General features: G+C 41.0%; 2 protein-coding genes across 4 annotated transcripts; both read right to left on the bottom strand.

Annotated features, from left to right (window-relative positions):
- Positions 1-1,485: 1,485 nt before the first annotated feature.
- On the bottom strand, positions 1,486-7,866 carry unm_hu7912 (un-named hu7912). The gene is made up of 2 exons (XM_040155761.1): positions 7,814-7,866; positions 1,486-4,750 (listed from the first exon to the last, which is right to left on the bottom strand). Exon 2 carries the CDS (start codon positions 4,696-4,698, stop codon positions 1,486-1,488), a length of 3,213 nt encoding a protein of 1,070 aa, XP_040011695.1. The 5' UTR covers positions 4,699-4,750; positions 7,814-7,866.
- A 9,692-nt stretch (positions 7,867-17,558) lies between these two features.
- On the bottom strand, positions 17,559-26,147 carry syn1 (synapsin I). 3 transcript variants are annotated; one of them, XM_040155535.1, is made up of 14 exons: positions 25,834-26,147; positions 24,770-24,827; positions 23,365-23,456; positions 23,044-23,200; positions 22,850-22,939; positions 22,246-22,308; positions 22,010-22,152; positions 21,780-21,854; positions 21,588-21,690; positions 21,376-21,501; positions 20,383-20,391; positions 19,800-19,869; positions 19,094-19,643; positions 17,559-17,899 (listed from the first exon to the last, which is right to left on the bottom strand). In XM_040155535.1, the coding sequence occupies exons 1-14, from the start codon at positions 26,145-26,147 to the stop codon at positions 17,764-17,766; spliced, it is 1,986 nt and encodes a 661-aa protein (XP_040011469.1). In that variant the 3' UTR covers positions 17,559-17,763. The 3 variants fall into 3 exon arrangements, with proteins under 3 accessions (XP_040011469.1, XP_040011468.1, XP_040011471.1); XM_040155534.1 differs by lacking the exon at positions 20,383-20,391 and having other exon boundaries at positions 21,352-21,501; XM_040155537.1 differs by lacking the exon at positions 20,383-20,391 and having other exon boundaries at positions 17,762-17,861; positions 21,352-21,501.
- Between the last annotated feature and the right edge of the window lie 582 nt (positions 26,148-26,729).

The following is a 26,729-nucleotide window of genomic DNA, read 5'->3' as shown; positions in this document are numbered from 1 at the left end:
GACATTTTGATCAATTTCAATGTCTATCCTATTGATGGGAACTATATTATTTTACCCTTCCGTTCAAATGCCTGATAAGGAGTACTCTGGAGGAGAAATGCAAAGCCACAAGGTCACTTGTTAAATTCCATTTATTATATACTTATATATAGGTTATAAACATCACAAAATAGAAAGTTAAGGAAGGTCTTGCACAAAGATATATATAATCAAGTAAAAGAGCAACCTTATATCAGTCAACAATGGCAGCAGAAGCAGGCATGTCATCATATCTGTGTTCAGGGCTGCAGCTATGTTAGCTATGTTAACATTCTTCTTTTATAATTTATGTTTTAGTGCAAACAAAGTCTTTGCAGCTCTTGGCTCCAAGGAATTATTCAATATCAATATAAAATAGGGTTTTATAATATAGATGTTAAGGTTGCTCTTTTATTGCATATTGTTAAAGAACATACTGTGGTATTAGTTACAACAGGGTCTCAAGGTCATGATGTTCAAATGATCTAATATTCAATATATATAATATACCTCTTACATTTCTAAGCATCAAATGTATCTCATTAACATAATAAATTTAATTATAAGCAATATCCATATTAAAATACCTGAATATAAATAACATGCCTTTAAGCAAAATAATTGTTCATTTAGAATGGTAGTTCAAACAACCTAAGTCAAGAGCTTTCAAGCTTTTAGAAATAGCTAAACCTATACATTGCTTTGTGTCAAATGCATTTTTTTTTCGACTGAAGGCCACTTTCAAACAAAGCAATTTATACGAAGATGACATCAAGTCTTATCACGAGATGACATAAGTTCCAACAAAAATTCTTAATGAATTGGGAAAACAAATGGGTCATTTGATTGTACTTCTTTGCCTATCAAACGATAACTAATATAGCAATTATAAAAAAATACCCACACAAGTACAGTATACTTAGGAAATAATACTTAAGTGCTAATAAACTGTTGTAATATTACAACCACCGTAACAAGGTATAATGTAAATTTCTGATATAACATTTCTTGGAGAAATTAAAAAGCGGGTGACTGTTACAACATGAGACCAGGCTGTACCTACTATAATGTGGAGGCAATGAGCTGTGTACTTCATAAATATTGTGTGCTTCATACATTGTCTGCAGAAACTGCACAGATCATACATGTTCACATCTTAAACACCTGGATAACTGGGATTGTGCCTAGTCTACATGCAGGCTATTAACTCTTCTGAGTGCAACAGGATCAAAACTAGCCAAAAACAACATAGGGCAACTTCTAAAAGTGTGTGTATATACTGTACTTCGTGTGTGTGTGTCTATGTGTGTATGAGTGTTTGTGTGTATGGAAACAGAGGGAAATAAGAGAAAGAGAGATATACACACATCTTTCCATATCAGTGTTCAATTTGCTAAATCACACCATGTATTTACAGTATGTACATACAGTGTACTGACATCATTATCATTACTATTTAGTGCTATACTATATAATGTCATCCAAGAGATGAGGGGTACCCACCCAGTCCAGTGTTCTTGGCTCAGATGCAGCCATGATCATGCACATAAACTGTTTCCCTGTTCTCTTATCTATTGGATAAATCGTAGTAGGAGTGAACCTTTTGTTGGTCTCCACAAACTCACACAGCTGATTATAGATTTTGGGGTACTCGTGACGAAGGAAGACTCCCCTGGTCCTGAGCTCACGCTGGATATTGACAAAGCACACCTCTCTGGCTTTTCTTCCCTCCTCCCCCTCCTTGTCAATGTCTGGTGTGCCTGGAGGCGGAGTGAGGATGAGCGTTTCCATTTCACTATCCTTCTTGAGTACCTTTTTGTCGGGGCTTGAGGAAGCCAAGGACACCTTTGCATATTTTCGAACTGTTGGTGCTTGGACCCTTGGTGAAGGTCTATTAGGCACTAGTTCACCAACAGCTATGGATACATTCAGAAGGAAACATTCATTCGGGTCGTACTCATTACCTGCCGTCTGCAGTTCCTTGCAGTATTCACCTAGGTTGTCCTTGAAGCCATCCAGCTCTCTGAGAGATAAGTATGTGGGAGACATGAGGAGGCTCTCGAGCCCAACTTGCAGGAAGTTGTCAGCTGTCTCTGGATTAGCAAAACCAAGAAAGAGAACACCTCTCCCTCTGGAGAGGTAGCCAGCTTTAGCAATGCGAGAGAAGGCTTTGTGGATCTCTGAATTCTCTCTGCAGAACTTAAGAGTGTGTCGACACACACTGCTGACACGACCATATAGACAGGTCTCTTTATGGGTTTCCCAGTCATCCCTGCGGCAGTTTCGTGAGCAGTAAAAGGTGTAGCAACTGTGACATGATTTGAAGTATAAGCAGGCGTTGAACATATTCTCAATCCGCTTGCACTTCCTGTTAGCACAAACCATAGTGTCGTCTTCATCTGTGCTGTGGTCTGGAGAACATTCTTCTGCACTCCTTTGTAAGGCATCAAACCCACTATCAGGGTCTTTAATTGCGTCAGGGCTGGATTTAGAGGACAGGAGCTGTTTATTCAGACATCCTAAGTTTTCAAGTCCAGAAGAGCCTCTGTGTTTGTCATCGTCTTCAGTTATTAACTGTTTTAGGTGGACCAAAAGGTCTTCACTTGACTTTCTGCTAGTTGGTGGTTTGTAATCAACAACCAAATCAGCTAAGAGTTCATCCAGTTGCTCTAGACTCTGCTGGAGGGAGAAGTTGTTGTGTTTCTTGTCTTTGGTTATGTCTGCTGTGGTGGATGGCTGCTTCTGATGCAGTACTCTCGGAGATGTTGTCTTTTCACCGTCCAACGTATCCCAGCTGACAGAGTGCAAATCACGACGCTTGGTGTTGGCTGCACATATGTCATTGTCTGTTATGGTGATCTCAGGTGTTACAAACCAGTGTCCGCTCTTGGTATTCTTCCACGGATTGCTTGAGCCCCTCTCCAGTGAGTTTTCGGAGAGTGACAGTGCAGCGTAGCGCCTTGGCGAACTTGAAAGGTTAAGTATAACAGGTTGAGACATAACATCAGAGGGTGCTCCATGCCTTGCTTGGTAAAACAGGTTTTCATAGCTTCGTCCACGAGGCACTAATTGCTCTCTGTCCTGCCGTGGATATAGAATATTGTCCCAAGACTTGGAGTGGTTTTTGGCCTCTGCTCCTAGTCTACTTGTCTCGACACAGCTGCTAGTAAACCACGGGGGTACACTGGGGTCTGGCCTTGCTCTTGGTGGTGTGTGCTGAGAGGACTGGTTAGAGTAACCAGATATACTCGAGCGATACCAGTCATCTGAAAAGGCCTGGGACATTTGAGGGCGTCGACAACCCTCTGTATGATATGGCCTTGTTGGAAAGTGCTGCTCCCCAGGAGAGCTGAACGGTTTGGAATAAAACAGCCTTGAGCTACTCATATGGTACGGATTGAACCGGTCTTCCTCTCCATAGTAAGATCTAGACAATGGAGTTTGAGAAAAGTATGATCCTGCCTCACTTGTGGAGTAAGGCCTAGTATATACAGAGTGTGCTGGGTCTCGGTTGGATAAGTTGTCTGTGTAATAGGACCTGACGGGAAGGGTGTGCACCCATCGAGTCCTTGGATCATATTGACTAGTCATTGTACTACCATGGCTGGTTAAACTGGACCGGTCATCCTGAAAGTATGCTCTAGAATAGGGATGGACTGGATACCGAACAGGGTCCTCTGTATAGAAAAATTTGGTTGGTATGTTAGGATTTGAGTAAGCTCTTTGTTCTTGACTCAGATATGGTGCTGTTGAAGATGGCATTCTACGCATGTCTAGATGCTGGTAAGAGATGGGAGACATTCTGGTGGTGTAATGGTATCCTTGTCTAAAATCTCCACTGTAGCATTCGCTTGGAGTGGGCGTTGGCGAGGAGACAACCTGCCGTGGTACATACAAACCTCTACTGCTACTGGCCTGGGAGTATCTCTGCCAAAGATGCTCAGTCCTTACATTGGGAACCTGCCTAGATGTGTGCTGCAGTACAGCAGCATCTGGTTTAATGTCCACACGGCACCTGACATGAGGGGTTATGGCTGGTTTATCTGGTTTGTCCTCCTCAAAACAGTCTGAGACATAGAGGGGAGAATGAGGCTGCAGTTTGATAGGATGCACCTCATTCAAAAAGGCCCTGTTTGAGGAGTAGGCTTCTCGATGTGTTTCAGAAGTCCTCAAGGTATCTGACGCAGCCTGAAGTGCATCCCTCCCCTTCCTGGCTCCGGGAGGAGATACTGAGATGGGCACAGGAGTGAGGGTGGCCTTAATTCTTGGAGCACTTTTAGATCTTGTTCTCTTTTTAGAATCCGACCATATAAGATGGCTCGTTTTGTCTTGGCTGGTGTGCTGCTGGAACTGCCTGGTGTTAAACAGATCAGGAGATGAAAAGCGAAGATGCCCCTGTTGATCTAGTCCATTCCACATTAGATCTTTGTTTAATGTCTGATGCTCCGTCCTCTTGTAAGGGTACTCCATTGAGGAAGAGAAGGACTGCGGGTCATCCAGTGATTCAATGAAGTCAAAGCTACGGCAGTGTCTTTTGTTGATGATCTCTGGTTTATCAATCATTTTCAAGTCACATTCCCGGGAGGAGTAGAGAGAAATGGAGTGGTCTGTGATGGGATTTAGAGTAATGTTCCGATATAGAGTCGATGCCAGTAAATCAGGGGGATGTGTCCGTGTCATCTTAAAGGAACTTCAGTGCTCTCCATTTAGTGTGATTCAAGATCAACACAGCCTATGGAAAGAGATAAAACAAATACAACTGAATGCACTTTCAATATGTGTATAGGTTTATAGCCCAGAAAAAAAAGACAGACAATAAGTTGTATAAAGAACACACTAGCAACAGTTAATATTTGCTTAGTCTGTGAACCAAATTTCGTATTATATGTTGAAATCATTTTAGTACATTTAATTTATATTGATCTAAGCAAACCTTTACAAAAAAAACCACCCTTTTGGTCTGATTCCTTTAAAGATGATTGGGTATACATTTAACATATGTAGGTGATCATTTACTAGCCAAGTTAATAGGAGATTTATTGCCAACAGTTACAACACAACATTGTACCTGAGCAACTTAATAACCAGTCATTATTTTAAAATCTTGAGTTAACTTAATATATTTTTGGTAATAGCATGTATGTAACCAAACTACAATAAAAGGTAACACATGAGCTTTATTTGGACTGGAGACACTGTCTGCTAAAATGAGCTGTTTTCACGTCAGTGTAGTCTGCACTGTACCTAGAGGGTTTTCTTATTAAAAGAAAATGCAAAAATTAACTTACATGATATTACACCTAATTGCTGTTAAAAAAAAAAGTCTTCCTTTTTAATTTCACTTAGAAAACTTGTTTGAGGGATAATCTTTAAACATGGTTTCAGACGATAAAAATTAATCTATTTTCAACTATTTCTGATTTATAATGAAAATGTCATCTAAGAAAATTACTACAACCAATTACTGACTGTATTGGTGAGCAGTGTAAACAAAATTGCTATGATAAATTTGTTTGAGTTTCAGTAGATGACTATTACAATGTCTAATTAAAGAAAATCAGTGCAACAAAGAATTTTTGTTTTCTACTGTTTAAATTATTCACATCTTATCAATAAATAATACACAGACAACTGCTCTCTATGTCTGCCTAAAGAACATCCAGAAGATTTTTTAGGTCTATATCATGGACAAAACGCTAATTTCAACAATGGATTTTTATGTGTCACACACATGGGGTTTTTTGTTGGCACTCACCCACGAGCTAACCCTGAGTTGCCATCTGTTCATCGTTATAAGAGAGGACTGACCAGCCATCTCCCTGTCACGTCTCCACAACACACCTCAGTATCATGTCTGTTCATACACGAGCAACCTCGACAGACAAACCTACACTGTTATTCACTGCTTTGCTTGGTTTGTTAGAATTTCTTGTTCCAAGTCATATTGTAGGGTATCCGTGTATATTTTGCTGCTCTTAATAAAAAGAAACAAACAGCTATAGCTGCATAAAAGCATTATTTATTCTACTGAAGAAGTGACTCACAGAAATTTAGAATATTCAATTTTATACTCAGCTTCTTCTTGCTTATAAGATTACAATTCTGCAATTCCATTAACTTTGATATAGTAAATACTATTGTAAAGTCTGAATGTTTGAGCTGAACAAGTAATTCAGATATTCTAGGTATCGATTTGGCATGTTAAATTCAACAATTGTATAACAATGTAGAAAGGAAATGTATTGTAGTTTTAAGAGCAAATGTCCCTAGTTTTTCAAAGCCTGTGAAAACTACAGTTTTCCCAAATGTATGCCATTCTTAAAATTACACGTTACATACCATACAATAATCAGCTTTTTTATCACTGTTGGGACTACAGTCAGTAACGTCTTATTGATATTTGAATGTTATTAGAATAGGAATACAATCTGGGATTAAATCTGTGTGATTTGTGCCAATATAGCAGAAAGCAATGCATTATTAATATCCTATTAGTGACGAGTGTGGAAATGATGTTCAAACTTTCTGCCACTAAACAAGAATAAAGTTACTTAAATCCATCTTACTGTCAGTCTTCTTATCCCTCTAGGTTCAAATGAATGAGGTGAGGCGTCAGCAAGCTAATGAGGGTCTTGATGAGACTTCATTGTGTTATACAGTGTAACAAATAGGGCTGATGAGGTGCATGATGCAAAGGGTGAGTAGTGCACTACCACAATCAATCTTTCTCAAACGGCGTCCCAGCTTTGATACATTACAATAGCTTTCAGCTCCCCATCAAGTCGTATCAAATAATGTTGTCAAAGGAGATATGAATGGCTTTGCAATGATAGTGTACAAATAGCACTGCAAAGGAATGCTACAGCGTGTAAATGCCATAGGAGATTAATAAAATATCAGAATTAATTATGTAGGTCTACAGAAAGGTCACCATTACATTACTGTTGACCACACTTCTAAGTCCCTGTAGAAATATTTAGGCTTTTCCTCTACAGAAGTGTTTGATCACTCAGACATAGCAGATTTATTTTTTTTTTGTTAAGAATTCGAGGACAGGACAAGATGCTTAGACCGACTAAACGCATGCATTGCTTCCTTTATTGGTCTTCATGGTCAGAGGCCGTTCTTCCATAGACGGACTATACTTTAGCACAAGCACCTCTGGCTCAAGCGGGAAGACCCACATGCCACATACTGTCTCCATGGCTACAGCACACAGCAAAGAAACCATGAAACACTCCTGGAGTTGTGGGCAAGATCTCAGTCTGAAAAAGAATGAACTGAAAATCTAAATGAATTGCTAAAGGCTGCATTTTCCTGTGCTATGTTTGTGTTGTACGAGGTTACGGTTCTACATGCGGTCTACGACCAACTGGGATCATGCTCATTTGCATCCCAATTAAAACCAACTACTCAAACAACTTCGGAGGCTGTTTCCCACCCGTTCGGACGGATCTCCAGACAATAACAAACGCGGTGCAGATTCGCCTGAAGCCCTCCCCACGGGGCCACACCGAGGCGCGCTCAGCCTCGAAGCGTCACCGAACACTCGCTCCAACGCACTCGGGCACCCCTCTTATTCGGGCGCTGCGGCACGGACGGCCCTCCGTCCTTTGTGGCTGACCCAGTGCCTCGGAATGACATCACCCGCGGGGAGAGAGAGAGAGAGAGAGAGAGAGAGAGAAGCCGCGGGTTCAAATCAGGACGGAGCCCGCCGGGGAGGCAGAAAGCCACGGGGGATGAGTTCGGCTGAGTTTGGACATGAACGATTTCGCGAGCGGCCGAGGGGCCTTACCGTCTCAGCAGCGAGCCGATCGGAGGCGGTGGACATGGTGGAGCAGCAGCCGGATCTCCCCGAGGTGCAGCCTCGGCCCTACCGCACCTGCTGTGAGCCTCCCGGAGCAGAGCACTCGTCCTTCATGCTGCCTTACATGTTGTCTGGTCCACCCAGCGATGCTCTCACATACGCCTGTGTCTTTGTGTGTGCGTGTGTGTGTGTGTGTGTGTGTGTGTTTGTGTGTGATGGAGGGAAAGGAGGAGGTGTGTCTGAGCCTGCGCTTGTGCGCGTGCTTCTGGAGGCGTGGTTGTGAGTGTTTTTATGAGAGTGGTGGATGGACCGACGGGGGGGGGGTAGTTCAGTCTCGGAGCAGCAATGCGGTCTCTCCGTTCGTCTCTGAATATGGAGGCCTAAGGACAACTGCCCGGGCATTTCCGGGAGAGCTGCTGGCTGTTTGGTCATCCTGCAGTGTAAGGTGCCTTGTAATCAGCTTTCTCCATCATGGGGCAAAGCAGATCTGACAGTCCCATTTTTGGAAAGTTTGCAGACAGATTAAAAAAAACTGCGTGCAGAACAGGGCCTCTCCTACGTTCACTGCTGGGGTTCCTCCTACACCACTGGACATGCATTAGACATAGTGTTGTGAAAAATCAGTCGTGTGCTAATATACTTCCTTATTTAATTGTGGTGGAAGTATATCTGTGATGTAGGGCTGCAACCGTGGGTTATTTTCATTACTGATTAATGTGCCACTTACTTTATTTTCTTCATGAATGAATTTATTGTTTGTTCTATGAACTATCGGAAAATTGTGGGAAAATGCAGGTTATATTTGCCCATAGTCTAAGGCGGCATCTTCAAATGTCTTCTTTTCTTCGACCGAAAGCCATTTAATTAATTTACCATCGTGTATGACAAAGAAAAGCATCAAATCGTCGCATTGAGAAGCTTGAACCTGTGAGTGGTTGGCTTTTTTTGCTTCAAAATGGCTTAAAGATTCTTAAAAAAAATAGTTTGATTAATTTCTATTGATCGACTAACTGATTAGCTTTAGTGTGATGGACTGTTCATCAAAACTTGACCGGTATGGCCTAGAGTTGTTCCTCTGATAATGAACTGGAGTCTATTTGGACTGATTAAATCTGCTTTGAGAACTTGTACATACATTGGCACCGATAACCAATGGAGTTCTTTGATACAACATGATTTTGGTAAATAAAATGCTCTCTCTTGCTTGCACATCGTCATTGCTGTTTGTAATTTCCCAAGGTTAAAAATCAGTTATATTATGGCTTTTCTAGGCTGCCCTGTGCAACACAAAATGTGCCCCGAAGTCTCACCTCGCCACAACCTTCTGCATTTACTGAATTGATGATGGGGACGGCTGGCTGTGAGCACCAGCCCAGAGCATGTGACTGCCACAGGAAAACTGCTTACCGTGGCACTCTCAAGGCAGACAGAAATCACTACCGAAGAACTGTGCTGATCAGGCTGAAGATCACAGTGATACTTAGCTTTGACAGCGCTCATTTTGTTGCGAGAAAGTACAGCTTTCCACTGTTGGAGAACAGTAGAGGATGGACTTGTTTTTTTGGGTTTTTTTTTTTTTTGCTATTATCTATACTTTTCCTGCCTGAATCCTGGTTACAAAACACCACAGCTAACCAACACTCCATCTGTGACACACCGTGTGTATTAGATATGATTCAGAATGACAGTACAGTGGATCTCACACTGTGCGGCATCCAGCATCCTTGAGAGTGGGATCTCTCTGAGCATGTGTGACTCACGCTCTCCAGCACAGTGCATTGGCATCAGTTTGTGTCAGCTGTTGGTTAGCAGGCATAAGTGTCTGTCAGCTGGCTGCTAGCAGGTGTCTCAGGCACCTCGTAGGCTCTGCGGAGAGGAAATCGATGGCTCTCTGTTTATCAGAGGCCCCTCTGACAGGGATCAATCAGGCTTGTACCACCACAAAGTAACAACATTAAAGTACAACACTACTTCACTCTGCCTCAAAAACAAGCGTTCATGCTGCTCTGACATATCAGCCATAATGAGCCAGGAAGAATCTGGCCATTCTGTTTTGTTCCCTACACTGTTCTCCCCTCTCATGCCGGCACAGTAAACAACCTTCAGCTCTCCAGCTGTCTCCAAATAACTCTATGTAAGATTAAGTGACTCTCTACACACTTTCTCTCTGTGTTCCCATTGGAGGGAATTGCATAAGAGACGTGGGGATGCACACACAAAGCCAGGCCCAGTTGCTAACAAAGTCCAGCCCAAAAATAGCCAGTGTGGCAGGCTAATACAAAGCAAGTCTCAGCCTCGGGACTACTATTTTGGACTGTAATGATATGTCCGAGGAAACAAGGAAAACACATTAGACAGAGATGTTAAGGCAAACACATTTCAGCTTGACTGTCAAAAGAAGTCCCCGGGGAAGCTAGGGATGTTGTCTAAGGCCCCTGCAGTGATGAATATTTCACACAGCCAGAATTAGACCTCTTAGATAGACATATGTCTGAACGTGGTTGGTTCCTTGAGAGCTTACAGAACCTTTTCATGCCCTCTATGAAATATGTAGATACTCAGATTCACTGGACTCAGGGAAAGTGAAGTGCAGCAGTGGTGAATCTGAAAACTCAGTGGGAGATTCACCCAGTCTTTCCTTAATTCCAACTGAACCCTGATTAAGTCCTCAACAAATTAAACCACTCAATCCTCTCCGCCCAACTTTCTTGCCTCAGACATAATTTCCAGTTGTCGCAGTCCATATAGGGCGCACACCACTCCGACCACGTGTTTTTTTGCGAGGATTTAGAAGCAACCAAGTGAAGTGTTTGGATGGTTTTTTTGGCTCAGCAGGGAACCAAAGAATCCACGTTGGCGTAGTTTCGATCCCTGGTGGAGCAGAGATCTAGATTATATTCACCAGATTGTTAGGTTTTGTCAAGTATACCTGAGTTAGAAACGCTCATGTCAGTGTCCACAGGTAGTTGATACTACATGCTTTAAAAGTGGCAAAAGAAGTAAAAGAGATTTCATGATCAGTTGAAGTGCTCTGCATCTTTAGCCTGGTAGAATAGAATACAGAATAGGATAGAAAAACTATTGTATAAAAAATTCTCATTCTTAATTATCAAATGATGTCTACTTAAATTAAAAAAAGAACATTCCAATCCATTCCAAGTAACACTCATAAACAAATTCATTTACAAGCCAAACTATTTGGGAGCGGTATCCATGGTAACCCACACTGAGTAGGAGCAATAGAGACTGAATTGATTTCAAAGAGAATCAAGTAAAGTGCTTATGGGAGTCTTCCATGGAAACCGTAAAAATCTACGTCACCAGGATAAGATGAAGGGAGGTGAAAATTGCTTGTAGAGGTACAACAATTTGTAAATGCGCCGCAGGACGGATTCAGCCGTGCAGCTTCAAATCGACTGTACATTTAGCAGAGACATATAGCGCGGATGTCTCTCATGTCCCAGATTATCTCCAGCAGAGATTGACAATTTAAAGTTAACATAAGGTTCGCCATAAGGAGACCCCCTCTGGCAGCCTTACGGTGAAAATAAGACAGGAAGAAAGACCTGCACTAATGTGGGCAGATCCTCCTCTCAGTACATGTAGGTCAAAGTAAGAATAGCGTAGATATTATTCACAGCTGCACTGAGCAAACACAAACTCCTCTGTCCTAGTCTCTGGAGTCACAGTAAGACATCCCATGGTGAGGCTTAATTAAATCTTTACTATATACTCCTCTCTCATCTCTCATCATCTGCCATTTTGGCTAAAGAATCACTCAGTCATATGTGCAAGTTTATTAAAGGGAAATCACGTTTTTGAACTAAAAGACGGGTCTCTCGGTGTGTGCAGTTTCTTTCCAAGGGCTCCTGATGGTGTAATTATTTGTGGTTGTGCACTGTCACCATTACATTGTTATGTAACAACATAGAGACCGAATGCAGTAATATTAGATTTAGAGCAAACTGCTCTCGCGCAGCGTTTCAACAGATTTTCAGACACTGACTGTGGTCCGCAGGAGGTTTTGTAATGCAGGGCTATCATCAAGGTCCTGCTATTCAAGAATGGACAGACAACAAATCTTTTGTGCCTCGCCTGGGAAGAATCAATGAGGTCCTTCTAAATATGGATATCATTCACCCTCCACCCCACAGCAGCACAATGCAAAGCAGTACTGAGTTGCACTAATTGTGCAAGGCTGTAGGCCATGTATAATAGCTGTATAACAGCCACAGTGAATTGTGGACTGACATTAGCTTTTCTTTTTCCTTCATAAAAGAACAAAAAAGATTGAGAACACTTGCTTCTATTTTTTTCTGTTTAGGTATATGAAATGAGTGAAACAAATATGATTTGTTCCCCGTGCCGGGAATTTTTCCCATTCAAAACCTGTGTAGTTTGCACACAGACCCCCCCCCCATCGCATTAGACGTGCAAATTGGTTTTGACACTTGCTTCAATTTGCGTTTAAATAGCGTCTTAATGTATGTAATAACGCGTTCTGGTTGGCAGTTGCAGTCATCCAGATGCACCTGTGCTCTCAGATTCTCCAGGCTGTTTAAATGGGTCAGCTCTAGAAATATCCTGGCTCAGAGAAGAAGTCATGAGTGTCCCTCCCCTTTTTTCTCTTCTCCCTGTCCGTAACAAAACGAGCATATTGCTGGCAATACCTTTGAATCCTTTATTTGTGACCTGCAAAGTCATGGAAGTCGTATCAGATTGATTTCACAACATTTCAAGTGTATAAACGTGATGGGAGAAGATCACAGTTTCTGTTTTTTTCTTGTGAATGGACAGCTTAGTTTGCCAGACAGTGATAAACTCAAAATGCCTCGAAATGTGAAGTGTTACGTCTGAATGATGCTGACGTACAAATATTAGATGCCAAAAAAGTACAACTTCATTATCTGCCAGAACATGTTCAACGTGAAACCGTATCTTTCCTGATCAGTTGAGCATATTAACTGCTAACCAAACCCAGATTTGTCATTAGAGAACAGTATGACCCTCTGGGCAGCCAGATAAGAAATGCAAGCGAGCAGATAGAGCTTTAAAAACCACACTGACCTTTCCGAGCCGCTATATACCATCCTGCCTGCACATTGGATATTGCATTCGAGACACTTTTGTCTGCAATGAAAACTTTCCAGGGAAAAAAAATTGATCCATTTGGTGATTAAAACTGAACCTTCCCTCACTCCGCATACCAGCCAAAATATTTAGACAGGGCAAGTCATTTTATAGCTGGATGAGGGAAAGTAAAATATTTACATTTTGATTTAATTGTTTCAGTTCTTGATGCCGTCATTGATTTTTACAAAACAAGGCAATGAAACACAGTCATTCTTTTGACTGGGGGTGTATATTAGCATTGGCCTCCCTCAGCTGCAGCTGCTGCATTCAGATGTGCAGCCCTAATGAAATGCCAAAAGATACTGGAACATAATACATGTGTTTTTCCTTAAACAGCATGAATTAGGCCATTATTGTAAGAAGAAAAGATAGGCTGAACTATGATGAGTGGTATTCAGGGAGCCATTTGTTCATATGTCCCAGATTGGCTTTGTTTAATAGGATTATGGACACATTGGTATTTCTGTTTTCTGTGTTACTGTGACTCAAAATTGTGTAATTAAGATTTAAGTCTCAGAAGACAATGAAAATGAAACCTCTCTGCTTTTCATAACACAGCAGAACAAACTATAATACAACTCTACAACGTTACCAACATAACAACTGTTATACTGTAATAATTGCTGAATAGTCATCATTTAAAAACAAAAAAGGATACACAAAAATCCTAAGCACTGAACATGCTTCGCTTGTTTGTTTGAGAGGGATGCACAGCGTTTGAAGAAAAAATAGCCCTACTTTTCAAATGTCAATGTACACATTGTAATGTTCTTGGGACAAAAGCATTTCCCAAACTTCGATATAATACTGTGTAAAGTAATGGAATAGTTCTGATCAAACACACAGAGACATAGAGTGGTGTGCTCATTTCACAAGTGTGAAATGAATTATATAACCTCTGTTAATCCTGTGCAGAACTGAAGGCTACAGTAGTCAGACTGCAGGCCCACACCACCTTGTGGACACATTCGGGTGCCTGCTAGTGCAACTACTGTGCAAAACAAGTGTGTTCAGTTTACAGATTTCAACATGCATTCAATTTCATAACATGTTATTTAAATGGAAATAGAAAGAGCCTGAAATTGAGGGGTTTTTTTTAAGCTATTTCCTGACCTCATATTTTAGATATTTTTTTAGGTACCTTACTACCATACAAAGTACTAAAGCACAATCACCTAATAATAAAACATTCAGTGTTACACACAGAGACCCAATCTCTACAAGCACAACATAATACTACTAATCCTACCTGTTTAAGACGTCATTGTAAGGCCAAAGAATTTTTTTAATATTTTAATGTGGATGGATGATCTGGACTCTATCTTTAGACCTTCAACATGGAAAATGATTTAAAAAAAAAAAAAAAAAAAAAACTTAAAATGGGAGAAACCTCAGGAAGAGCAACAGAGGGGAAATCTCTCTCACAGGATGGACAGTTGTGTTTAATAAGCAGGCATGACGCAAACTTGAAGCCAAAAGACTCTGTGTCACTGTTGTATATTGTGTAAACAATAACAAATAAAAGTCATTGTTGATCATAGACTTTATTAGACATGTACATGTTTTAAGAACTTACTCATTTTCACATTATATAGTTACATTGCATATAACATCAAATATATTTTTTTTACATTTAATTCAACAATCCACCATGATTTACATTATGCAGTGTCTTATTTTTTTATTTAACAAAAACTTCAGCTTTTTGATTTTTGCACTTACATTTATGATTTTTAAATCTGGCAGGCATCAACTGGCAATCAGTTGAAATTTGTAAGGATTTCATCTTTTCACAATGATTATACAATGCATTTAGAAAACAACAAAACTAGCTGTAACAAAAAAATGTACATTCACAGTCAAATATGTCCACCATAAATGATGTAACTCTTTAAAAAGAAAACATCCGTGAATATCAAAAACATAAATACAATAAACTACTTCTTTGCATTGCTGTCACAGCTCATATTGTCAGTCTCAGGAGGTGCCGCAGCAAATGGTGTGTCTTAATATGGCCAAGAGGCCTCTGAGTGACAGAAAGATATTTTTCAAAGTTAACCATCCATGCTAAGTGTGATGGTTCATTTTCATAATTTACACTCAGTGTCAGTGTAATAATTACACAAGGCTGCTCTTACTGATTCTCCTGGCAGTAGGCGGTGCCACCATAACTGACAATCATGTACTGACACTGAGTCGCTGTATAATTTAAAAATGAAGCCCCGAACCATTAATGCATAAACTTACAAGCCCCACATAGTCTTGCCTCGTAGAAGCATGTTTAAGATAATTGAAACAAAAATGCAAAAATTTTGAAATTAAGAGCTAAAAGGTTCACAGACACACAGATCAACAAGCACAAATAGCAGCAGAGGAAAAAGTTCACAATCTGCATCACTCGGAGCTCTGTACGACATCTATTTGGTTTCACCAGTTACAGAACAACAGTCACACATTTATGCACCATTGAGCACAAGGGGTCACTGTGGCTACACAAATAGGCTGATAAAGACAGGCAGCATGGGGAATCTGCAAGGGAACCAGGACTCCTCTATATCTTTTAGGTACTGCGTCTTCTCTAAAAAGCTTGATATTGCCATACTATATCAACATTCGAATGGAAAGCACTCCTTCTGGAAGACATTTTTAGTGCCTGGAAACAGAAGCGGTTTTCAGTAAAAGCTCGGTTTTTTTCAGAGTAGTGATCAAAGAATGCGAAGAAGGGGTGACAGGAAGTGGTAAATCTGCTGCAGAGGTGCATCCCACAGTTGATATTCCTATACCTTTACATCATTTTTCTTTCATGATTGTATAGAGATGAACAGCAAATATGTAACATTCCTTGGTGGAGTATGCTGAGAGCAGAGGGGCATTTATGGAAGCAGAAACTGTATAATACAGATTTAGGGTTTGAGTTACTTAAGTGCAAAATCACCATGCACTGACTAACTGCTAAACCCTAAAATCAACCTGAAATAATCCTTTAACTTACTGTGAATCCATTAAATTCAATGGCTGGATTGCAGTCATAAGTTTTTCTCATTGCACTGCTTTGAAAGCAAGAGAATCTGAAATGAAACTGTAAATAATCAAATTTTTCACTAAATGTACCTGAACAGTTGCCAACCCTGCCTATGCTGTATCCTACCGTACCACACCTGTCACACACACGGCAGCAACCCAGAGTGGGAACACTGAGTTGTTGCTATGTCAAGTGGCAGATGAATTAACCAACTGTATACTTCATACATCAGTCTGTGTCACAGTATTCAAGTATAATGTTGCAGTATACTCTGTGTGCAAATGCATTTGAAATAAAAAACATTCTACCTCATTAAGATGCATGCTTTTCCTTCATTATTGGTAAACAATCACAATAAAACTGTAATGGAAGACCCTCACCCACACACAAGTGTCACAATCAATTGGACATCCCTGAGACAGCTCCATTTGATCTGACGTTCTTATCTGTGTAAGGCATGCTTTGAAGGTGGAGGGCTCTCGGGCTTTTGTTCTTGTGCGACAAATACAGGAGGAAGGGGCAGCAACAACATACTCACAACAGCTACTAGGCTACTTTACAAACTAATTCAACTACATGTGACGACACAGTTACAAGCATCAATGTCAGGGGTTGGAAAATGCAACCATTGCCTCCTGTTGACATGCAGCTAAGACATCACCATGAGCGGTCAACAGCCCGAACAGATCTAGCATTAACTAACACTGGAAAGCCAATGTGTGCAGCTGTGCTGAGTTAGGGACTGTACAAAAATTACTGAGGGCGGTGGGGGTCAGCAAGGGGGGGGGGTACTGTAATTTTTATTTTTGAAAAGGGAGGTTAGTGTAATGTTTTTGGGAGAGAAGGGGAGGGTCATTTTTTTTTCCTATTCCATATTACTTATTACTTTTTTATTACATATTTCAATATTTGTGTGATTGTTTATATAAAAAGAGATTATATAGATACATCAAAAAATGGTTTTCATATTTCTCCTCGAGGTGCATTTAACTATGTGCAGAGAATATGGGTGGGGTGAAAATATTGCAGTGCACAAGCCCTTCAGCACAGAGCTGTCATTCCATTTTGTCGCTATAATAACAGTTTATTTATCACTCTCTCAAAAATAGAGAGTGGCTATATTTTCGCTATTTTATTATGTTTGCCATAATTATATTATTTTGAGACAATGAATAACACTGGGGAGGGCCTTGCTTTCTTTATGAAATAAAACATAAGATTGAGCACCCCTCCCCACACCAATAATTTTCATACATTCCCTTAATTCATTCGGTTGGTCTGGAAGCCAACCAAATTTCGGACAAACAGATCACAATGACTTTACAGCACTAACAAACAAGTGGATGCAGTATTTTGTTGTTTTGTTCCTTATTTTTATGTGCGCTCATGCATATACAGGCGTGGTGTTGTGTGTGTGTGTGTGTGTGTGTGTGTGTGTGTGTGTGTGTGTGTGTGTGTGTGTGTGTGTGTGTGTGAGCGGGCACGTGCAATCACAGTTTGTGTGACACGGTGAGTAGATGACTTACCTAAGCTTGACGCAAAGCAAGGAATGTTTCAGACATCAGGGCCTAAATTTACCGTGTAGTCTACCTTTTGCTGATTTTAAAAGATCTTAACTATTTAGGCAGTGGGTGTCAAGTGTGTACATTTTCATATCACGGTCAATGTACGTGAATTGGAGATGGCATCCTGTTGGTCCTTTTTCGTTGGGAGAAGAAGGGATCTGTCTTTCAGTTTGCCTGTCCATCTTTCTGTCAGTAGGAGGGGGGGGGCTTATGCCATCTCAGTCTGAGAAGAGACTGGCAAAAGATTTGCGTAGATTGCGTATGGTTTCTGCCTTCACCTCGTCCTGGCTAAGGCTGGCTCGTGGCGCTGGGGTTTCTGGAATGTTGAAGGCATTGGTAAGAGACTGGGACTTGCTATAAAGAGAGGAAAATGGCAATAGAGGAGAGGGAAAGGCTATTAAAGTCATGCAGCAAACCCATGGGATGAAAAGACTGGTGCATGGCAAGACAGAGAGAGAGAGACAGGGGAGAAAAGGCTCGGTAAAAGATGATAAAAGCGCATTCCTTCTCCACGGTCATTCAGTATTACCTTATCATTTCAAATTAGCTTTAATATGATATGAATAGTGAATGACCTTTCTGGATGCAAAGTGGCATTTTTTTTTTTTTCAGGGATTGATGAAAAAATGTTTTATGTCTCTAATTCTAGAGAGCATAAAATGCAATCTCATTCATGTAATCCAAAAATTTGGATTATGTATCATTTATCCATGAAAATCAACAGCTGGAGAACATATTTACCACTAAAATAGAAGCAATCACACAGATAATTTATACGTTAGAACATAAATCTGTACAGTTTTGCGTTATTAATCAGGTGATTTCTTTGATTATATACGCAACAATAAATTAAATATTATCTGCTTCTCAAATGACAGTGGGAATTTGCCCTTATGTAATAATGTGATGGTTCAAATTCTTCAGTTAACAAATATGCTGTCCACTTTAAATTTTGGAATATATACATATAAATGTGTGTGTGTGTGTGTGTGTGTTTGTGTAACATATATATATGTATATATACAGTAGCAAATAGATATCAAATGAATTTTTTTTCAAAAATAACTTCTAAAAGTTTATACAAGTCAAAAACATACAGTTTAATTCGCTATATCAATTGTTATTTACTGTTTTCTGTCCGTGCCAGCTACTAAGAGAAAAATGATTTAAAAGAAGGATGTAGAGAATCTGGTCACCTGTGTCCCAGAACATGGATTTTGGCAGATGTGATGGTTTCATTATCTTTATGAACACCTACAAGCCAGCTTCTGCTTTTTGTTGCTCTAATATATCACAGTCTCTCCAGACAATCTGAAATGTTTTGTGAAACTGCTGTTGAAGGACTGAAAAATGTAAGAATTGATACATCATGCACATTCAGGTGTATCATTTGTCAGTAAAGAGAATGAGTAGATTTCCCATGTGGCATGCATATGTCAATGCAGGCAAAAACTAAGAGAGGATCTTCTGTTCAGGTCAGCTGGAAGATTCACTTTATGAAAAATGAGATGAAACTGATCCCAACTCATTTATCATACAGTTACTTACTTTAGTTGTGGAGAGCCACCCATAGCGAGGTTGTCCTGACTGGGCTTCTGTGGGGGTTGTGGCTTTTGCTGCAATGGGGGTCGTCCTCCTGGGGCCCCCTGGCCTTGAGCAGCAGGTCTGGGTTGTTGGGTGGTTGGTGCTCCAGGACGACCTGGCTGGCCAGGAGCCCTCTGTTGCTGTGGCCCCCCCTGTGACTGCTGCCTAGGGGGATGGGCAGGCCTCTGCTGCTGGGGTTGGCCCCCTGGAGGTTTCTGGCCAGGGCCTCCTGCAGATTGTTTCTGCTGCTGCTGCTGGGAGACAGACTGTTGCCTCTGAGCTTGAGGGGAACCTCCCTGGCTTCGCTGAGGAGAGCCCTGCCCAGAAGGAGGTCTCTGGCCTGGAGGAGCTCCCTGACCTGGTTGCCGTGGCTGGGCTACAGGTCCTTGGTTAGCCTTAGCTTGGGCACTGGGATCACCTGTAGCAGGGGTGACAGCAGATTGCTGGGCCGGTGCAGGGGGTTGGCCTTGAGGCTGTGGGCGCTGCTGAGTTGGGGGACTTTGCTGAGGACCACCTACAGGAGAGAAATAATATATATTTAATCATATTCAAATACTTTCCCTAATATCCTTGCCTAAACTTGACAATAAACCAAAAGATTTCTTAACAAAAACAAATGACGTTTCATTTAACTTAGTTTTTTGTTATTGCAAAACAGTCATGTTCTTACCTTGAGGTGAGGGGCGCTGTTGAGCCTGTGGTACTCTTGGCTGAGAGACAGACTGAGGAGACACTGCTTTCTACAAAACACACAGGGGTTAAAAGGGCAGAAAGTAAATATGTATCAAACCAGAAAGGAAAAAAAAATGCTAATGATAGAAAATCATATTCACAGAATAAAATGTTAAAATCTTTTTGCTTTGGTAACTGTATCAATATGTTCAGACAAACGTTTTGCCTCAAGATATTGGACATCTAGAAAGCCTTACACAAAAGAAAATTATATTCTAATTCATAGAACATTGCAGGAGTACCAGGACAGATGTTGACTCCTGGCCCTTCTGATCCATTGTCAAATTGGTGATATCTGACTACCTTAGATATCTCTACTATTTAGTCAAGAGTGCCCCAGGGAGCGGTGCTTGGCCCATTACTGTTATCTTTTTTGTTTTCTCTGGGTTCTATTACTCATTAATATGACATAAATTTCCACTGCTATGCTGATGACACTCCATTGTATGTACACATTAAGCCTGACATATATACCTTGAAACTGATTATCTGCTTCTTCAGTATAATATATGTCAGCTCACTCCCTGCACCTGAATGTCAAATACTGTTAGATTGAGATGCTAAGTATTGGTCCAGTCAGACATAAACATCTATTTCAGACATTACCCTAAATTTTGATGGGTATGATTTCACAGAATCAAAGTGCTGAAAATGTTGGTGTTACTTTGGACCTCTTTCTATCCTTTGGAATCAATAATATTTATTTATTATTTTTTGTAACATTCCTAGGGTCTTTAAAATGCTATCTTTTGCAATGGTTCCACCAATGGACAGTTCAAAGGTCAACCCCATAACACAAATTCTACACTTATTACACCAACTGCTGTCTGAAAGCGCCTTGCTTTGATATTTGAAGTCGTGCATGTATAGGCACTAAGGGTGGAACAGTTCAAGTAAAGAATCCGACCCATTCGTTTCACTTGACACAGTTAAGGACATGTATGTATTGTTTGGTTCATTTTAAATAGGCTATGAGGCATTTGCAGAAAAAAAACTTCAAATAAAGTTATTGGGAAAAAAATCTTGCGAAAAAACCCAGTGAAACTTCTCAGTTGGCACGGATGATTGGTCCGGTACGTTTTACCAAAAATGTACCGAACCAAACCCAAAACCGTGATATGAATTGAAACGCTAATTTTGTGAACCATTCCACCCCTAATAGGCACCACATACATTTGAACATGTATGTGTTTTATTATGTATTTATTCATTATACAGATATGGTCTGTATCTGTATGCACTAATACAGAAATCTGTACATCTAATATTTCTGTTGCCCTTTTGTTATTATGAAAATTGTATGTCTACTGTTCCAACTGTATTTTTGTGCTTTATATACATGTTCTCTTTTAAAGGACAATGTTCAGAGAGACCATGTGTGTTACTGTGCACCCTAAATACAAACAGACCTTACTTGAAATATATTCCTAATAAAAGTGGGGGAAATAAAGAAAAGTAAGGTAAGTAAAGAGTATCTTTGGCTTGAGCACCTGTGCCGGCTGTCCTGCTGTGGCACGGACTGTGGAAGAGCTTGAAGTGCGTGGAACAGTCTGGTTCATCTTAGAGACTACAAGTTCTGCAATTTGAACACGATCCTCATCCTGCTGGTCCCCAATCAGTGGCATTGAGCAGTCATCAACCTAAAAAAAACAAACAAACATTTAATGGGTTTTCCTTATGATTACAGACAAATATTCGTCGATATCAACATACCAACTTCTAGTACCTCTATAATGTAGTCCTTGCCATCTTTACCGTGTAGAGCCTCCACAGCACAAATGTCCAACCCTCCAAAGATGTCAGCACAAGAGTCCACCCACATTCTGTACCTGCAATAATGTGTCAAAAAAGCTATAATAGTACAGCAAGTCATTATACAATTTACAGATTCATCTCATCGGCATTTTTATGCTCTTACTTGTCTGACATGGCCACCTGCTCAAGCATAGATGAGCCAGTGTTGGTTTTCCAGTTGCCAGAAATGGACGTCCTCCTGTTGATTAGAATAGAAATTTACTTTACATGTTCTACCATTTTCATCTGCCATAACCTGCCAGTTTGTTGGCTTGCTGGTAGGAATTTTTTCAATCACATTGGGTAGAGTGAAATGCAGAGAACTGAGGAGAGCAGAATGGTAATTTCACTCACATGTAAGCTTTGTAATTGTTACCGATCTTCTGGATGCGGACATCATATTTTGCATCAATAAAAGGCTCAGATGTGGCGTAAGTCTTGGTCAGTGCCACAACACTGGCAATATCTTGAAAATCATATTGATTGTCCACTTTCACCTGGAGTCAAGATACAAATATGATTGCATTTATTTGTCCCAAAAATGTGGCATTGATATTGAAATAGTAAATACATGAGCATTCAAGCACTACCTTTCCCATTCCTGAGTGAGCATGGCCCATCTTTACCACTACAGGGAACCGAGGGGAGGTAATCTGTAACAACAGCATTATCACATACAGAGATTTCTCATAAATGAACTTCATCACGGTACTACAAATTTTAATCAATTTCAATCAAACAGAAGTGACAAATACAGTAGTTGCCCTCCTCTGTTTCTGAAGGAAATTCTGATTCATATTGATGGCTTGAAAGCAAGCCCAGTATTTACAGCCTGTGACTGCAGGGGTGGAGATGACTGCTGTGCAGTGGTAGTCTCAGTTTAACTGTACTGACACTGACTTGGCACACAAAAAAAATGAAAAAAACTCTGCTACTCCCCGGAAAGAAAACAACAAAGCACTCCCCTGGAAATTAGATTGGTCTCAGCTGCTACATGAGATGGAATATTGACATGGAAGTGAATTATCCTCCTAACATGGGACCCATGCAGAGGGATGACCTGTCTGCGCATGTGCGTGTGTGTGTGTGTGTGTGTGTATGTCTTTAAGAGTTGTTTACCATGAAGACATACCCATCAGAGCAAGTGGAAAGAGAGAGGAGAGATAGGAGGAGAGCAGATGGTACACAACTCACCATTTCCTTGTGATTTGGATAGTAAACCTGCTCAATCAGTGGGAACTCCTCTTGGCCCAGTTGCTTGTAGAGTCTAGACATCTGAGCAAACTGAGATAGAAACAAATGCTCAAGAGGTAGCTTTATATGTGTTTGTAGCTGAATTCAGCGTGCGATACGGTTTCAAATGAACTAATTGATTAAATAATACTTACCACCCATGGTTTGTCACAGAAATTGTAGACAGAGTGCAAGGAGTTAACACTTGGCAGTCCAGCATACTGCAGTCCAATCACTATGTTGCGGTGGTCTCCATTCTTGTCCATGCTGAAGGCATGCTGTCTGATCAGCACAAAGTCTGGCTTAAAGGATCTGGAACAGAGGACATTAGCAAAATATTAAACTGCACCGTACAAGACAAAGTGTTTGGTTATTAGGCATAGAGAAGGAAGAGATTTCAACATACATCCAAATTGTATCTCACAAGCAGCTACTGCAAATGATCAAACTCTTTTGATATTCTACGGAGTACTTACTTAGTAACCTTATGTCCATTCCTGATTGCATCAATGTCCACATTGTAGGTGCCTGTGGCGTTTGCCACTAGGTTGATTTCAGAGAATTCTGCCTAAAACGACAGAAGCAAGGTCAGTCCCCTACAAACACCATAAAAATCCCTGTGCCCACAGTCAGAGCAGGAGGGCAGTGAATGACTGTTTCTACATGAGCCAGGTTGAACATGGCACAATTATAAGAAAGCAAACTTTATCTGAAGTGTGTTCTTCCTGTTAAGAGGCCACAAGGGAAATAATGAAAATGCCATCGCCAACGTCAAGTATAAGGACTAAGGAACAGGAAGAGAGAAAAATGCAGGCAATGAAAAAGATTTGAAAACTTTCAGGGTCTCCTCTGCTCTTAAGGTGCTGCTGGGTGGATTACAGCATAAATAGCCGCTGTCACATAATGTATCAATAAATGTTCTTATAAGGCCTCACATCACTATTCACAAATTTACCAAAAATGATTACTGCTCAGTTGTTAACCCACACAAACAACTCATTGACCTTTATAAGGGATAACAATAAGAAGTTTAAATCCTGCAGAGTGACTGTGAATGCATCTGACAAACAAAATATGTTTCTCTTAATCACATGTCAAGAGAGAGCACTTCAGTGTGGGAATGAATGCAGCAGTCCCCTCTCTTATCAATACTCACTCATCAGTGAACTGGGACATTTATCATTGTAAGGGCTCTCTATGAACACAGTAACAGTGCAAAGTATACTGGATGATTCAGCTGTTATTTATTGAAGAATCCATGAAATCTTTTATGCTAGTAGCACTCTAGCTGTGGATCTGGGCCCTAAAAAGCAGGTAGACAACTTAGTGAGAGTTACCAAACAAAATGACTCGCCAGGTGACTTAGAGATGACACTGCCTCAGAAAACTAAAGATATGGAACCAAAATAGGATCAAAGTGAAGACAAAGGATGCATAATATGGGCAGGGGTACATTTTCCGCGGAACATGTATGACCACTCAAGCTTTTAGAGAGAAATGTGACCAGCAATAAATACAATAGACTCGTCCTATAATAAAGCAGATGGCAATGCCTTTATCTACATAGGATAAATCATACATGGTTTATTCTTCTCTGTAGATGGAGGCAATGGTGTAGGACCTACACCATGTCTATTTCAGTTACCAGGTGTTGACACAACTAGATCAGAGACAGTGATATCCATCAACAAAATACGAAATTCTAATGTCTTATGGAAGACTGATGTAACATCCCTCCAAGTCTGGACATAAGGCTCAGAAAATCTGCGCTTGTTTCTTTCTTCTTTTTTTTGTTTTTTTTTAATTTTCAGTTCTCTTAGTAGGGAGTAAAGCGGGACACTAACACAGAACAAAGAAAGAAGTACCATATGTGAAACCTACCTGTTCTACCTTGATGTCAAATTCACCGTGGATCTTTCTTCCTCTGAAGACCTTCACCCTGAATGTAAAACAAGGAATCCAGCTGTTGTTTGTATCCAGGAAATACATGGATTTGATTTTGCACATTTCTCCTGTGATTGACAGCTGGCATTTCCTCCAGCATTTGCAGAGCATTTCAAAATTCTGAGTATATTCCTGGCTAGTGAAGATGTGATGTCCAATACATGAAACAAACATCAATGGAACAAAATCCTAATTTCCTTTGATACTGTGTTCTGTTTGTGGTAGTATACTACATACTGCAATGCATAAAACTACATTAAGTGGCCTATGTAACATTATTTTAATCTCCAGCAGTCAAGGTGCCTGAGGAGATATGAATTGGACAGAAGGACATAAATAGTGACCCTTGGATTTAGAAGTCCAACCTATGAAGTATAAATATCCACCTCCCCTGCCTGTTGTGACACAGTTGGAAAACCGTATTTGCTCTGCACTGTGGGATGGAAGGCTTTTGATGTGACTATGCACAGATCTGCTTAGTTTATTATCACCTAGGGTGTCATTTTGAGGCAGTAGTCGGTGTTTAATCACCTTTGACTTGTGCACAGAGCTCTAATAAGCATGCATAATGTGCACTGGTGAAGAGGTTTGACTAACGGGGTGTATGTATGTTCCTTTTGCAAAATTTGCCCTCGATTTCAAAATACCTGCATCATCGTGGTGGCACTGGCCCACACCCAGTGCGCTGGCATCATTTTAAGCATTTTAGTGGCAGAATGCACGATGAATTCGTCACAAGCAATCGCTGGTCGTCAAATGAAAAAAAAAAAAAAAAAAAATGGCTTCTCTGCCTTCAGTCTCTTGCGCCTTTGCCATGGCACCACGAGCGCACAAGCGCATCTGCAAGGTGTTTCTGAGCTGAGCATTAAAAGCCAGGATGTTACACGTGATGTGTCTCACAGCACTGGGCGAATCATATGACCTTCTAGATGTTAGGCCACTGAAACCCGCGGTTTGGCACAGATCTCTGTCTAGACGTTGACAATGCGCACTGCTCTTACCAGTCGGTCTGCTGGTCATCGATAACCAGGAGGATCTTGGCGCTGCTGGAGACTCCCGCCCGGTCCGCTGCCTCGGATAAGGTCGCAGCCGCAGCAGCTGTGGTCTGTTTGACTGCATTGGATATGGATGAGAAGAACCCAGAGCCTCCACCGCCTGTCTGCTGCTGGCTGGTGGACTGGCGCCTCTCCGACGGCCCGGGCGACACTGCGGGGCTTTGCGGCGGCGGGTCTGGGCGTTGGAGATCGGTCATGTAGCCATTGGGCAGGTTGGACATGAAATTGCTGTCCGACAGTCGACGGCGTAGGTAGTTCATGATGGAGACTTATTAAAATGTCGGAGATTGGGGTCCGAGTATCCTCCCACTGAATGCGACCTACAACTTGGTGTTCAGTGTGAAAATGGAATGACTAGGCTACTTTCCCATGTGGGGGAACGGGGACCAATGTTACCTGAAGAGAAACAAGTCTTGTGTTATTCATTTGGAGCAGATTGCGAGTGTCCGATCACATTAGTAAGAAATCGTGACTGTATAGCTTAAGGAACTGGTTGAGGTACAGGAAACCATCACGCAAGGGCCTGATAATAGCTGAGAAAAATGAATGAAATTATTCATTTTCACATTTACATCGTATGGACTGAGTACATGAAGCCACCTATCAAACTATAGTAATGTGCAGTAAGAGTCAAACGAGGCATTCTACCTGGGAGTGTATCCAGACTGATCCGCCTCGAGGACGAGGTGACGATTCCTTGATATTACCTGTCACAGGAAAGCCTGCATGTAGGTGGTGTCTCTCATGTCCTCCGTGCGGGCAGGCAGGCCGTGCATTCGGGCTTGAACCTGTGAAAGGAAAGCGACGGTCCTCCCCGCATCACCGCCTGTTCTGCCTGCTCG

The sequence above is a fragment of the Xiphias gladius genome, chromosome 19, assembly GCF_016859285.1.
Source record: "Xiphias gladius isolate SHS-SW01 ecotype Sanya breed wild chromosome 19, ASM1685928v1, whole genome shotgun sequence".
NCBI lineage: Eukaryota > Metazoa > Chordata > Actinopteri > Istiophoriformes > Xiphiidae > Xiphias > Xiphias gladius.
This window is presented reverse-complemented; position numbering and strand designations above follow the sequence as displayed.

Bases quoted from the DNA above. Each gene is read 5' to 3' on its own strand.
- unm_hu7912 (XM_040155761.1), bottom strand. From the start codon at position 4,698: ATGACACGGACACATCCCCCTGATTTACTGGCATCGACTCTATATCGG.
- syn1 (XM_040155534.1), bottom strand. From the start codon at position 26,147: ATGAACTACCTACGCCGTCGACTGTCGGACAGCAATTTCATGTCCAAC. The intron at 24,828-25,833 runs GTAAGAGCAGTG...TTTTACATTCAG, and splicing joins GATGACCAGCAGACCGACTG to GGTGAAGGTCTTCAGAGGAA. The intron at 22,153-22,245 runs GTAGTGCTTGAA...TCTTGACTCCAG, and splicing joins CTCACTCAGGAATGGGAAAG to GTGAAAGTGGACAATCAATA.